This window comes from Merops nubicus, unplaced genomic scaffold (genome assembly GCF_000691845.1).
Source record: "Merops nubicus isolate BGI_N331 unplaced genomic scaffold, ASM69184v1 scaffold46784, whole genome shotgun sequence".
Classification (NCBI taxonomy): Eukaryota; Metazoa; Chordata; class Aves; order Coraciiformes; family Meropidae; genus Merops; species Merops nubicus.
In genome coordinates this window covers 1-373 of record NW_008604455.1, presented here as the reverse complement: position 1 = coordinate 373, position 373 = coordinate 1, and the positions used below count along the sequence as shown (strand labels likewise).

The following is a 373-nucleotide window of genomic DNA, read 5'->3' as shown; positions in this document are numbered from 1 at the left end:
CGCCTCCCTGGGGAGCCCAGCCCTCCCCGGGCTCCATGGAGAGCCCAGCCCTCCCTGGGCTCCCAGGCGTTCCACTGCTCAGAGGGTGACACTGCTCTGGCGTGGCCCTTTCAGTCCACAGAGAGTCACCTGGGGGACGCAGAGGCCAAAGAGGCAGCCCGGGAGGAGGTCCCCCCCGAGCCAGAGCCCCCCAACCCCTTCAGCCAGCTCACTGACCAGGAGCTGGAGGAGTACAAGCAGGAGGTGGAGAGGAAAAAGCTGGGCCTGCAGGGTAGGAGGGGGGTGCAGGGGAGCCCCCATCCCAAATCCCCCTCGGGGCTAGCCCCCATGGGACCCCGGGCCGGCACGTCTCTCTGCTGGCAGGTGAGAAGGA

At 68.6% G+C, this 373-nt stretch overlaps 1 protein-coding gene across 1 annotated transcript in view; it reads left to right on the top strand.

The window, feature by feature from the left end:
* LOC103771692 (beta-adducin-like) overlaps window positions 1–271 on the top strand; it is a gene marked incomplete at both ends in the record, with an annotated part of 1,568 nt that extends 1,297 nt beyond the window's left edge. The window contains one exon of the mRNA XM_008938994.1: window positions 85–271. Within this exon, the coding sequence (XP_008937242.1) occupies window positions 85–271 (187 nt within the window). The remainder of the gene's footprint in view (window positions 1–84) is intronic.
* Between the last annotated feature and the right edge of the window lie 102 nt (window positions 272–373).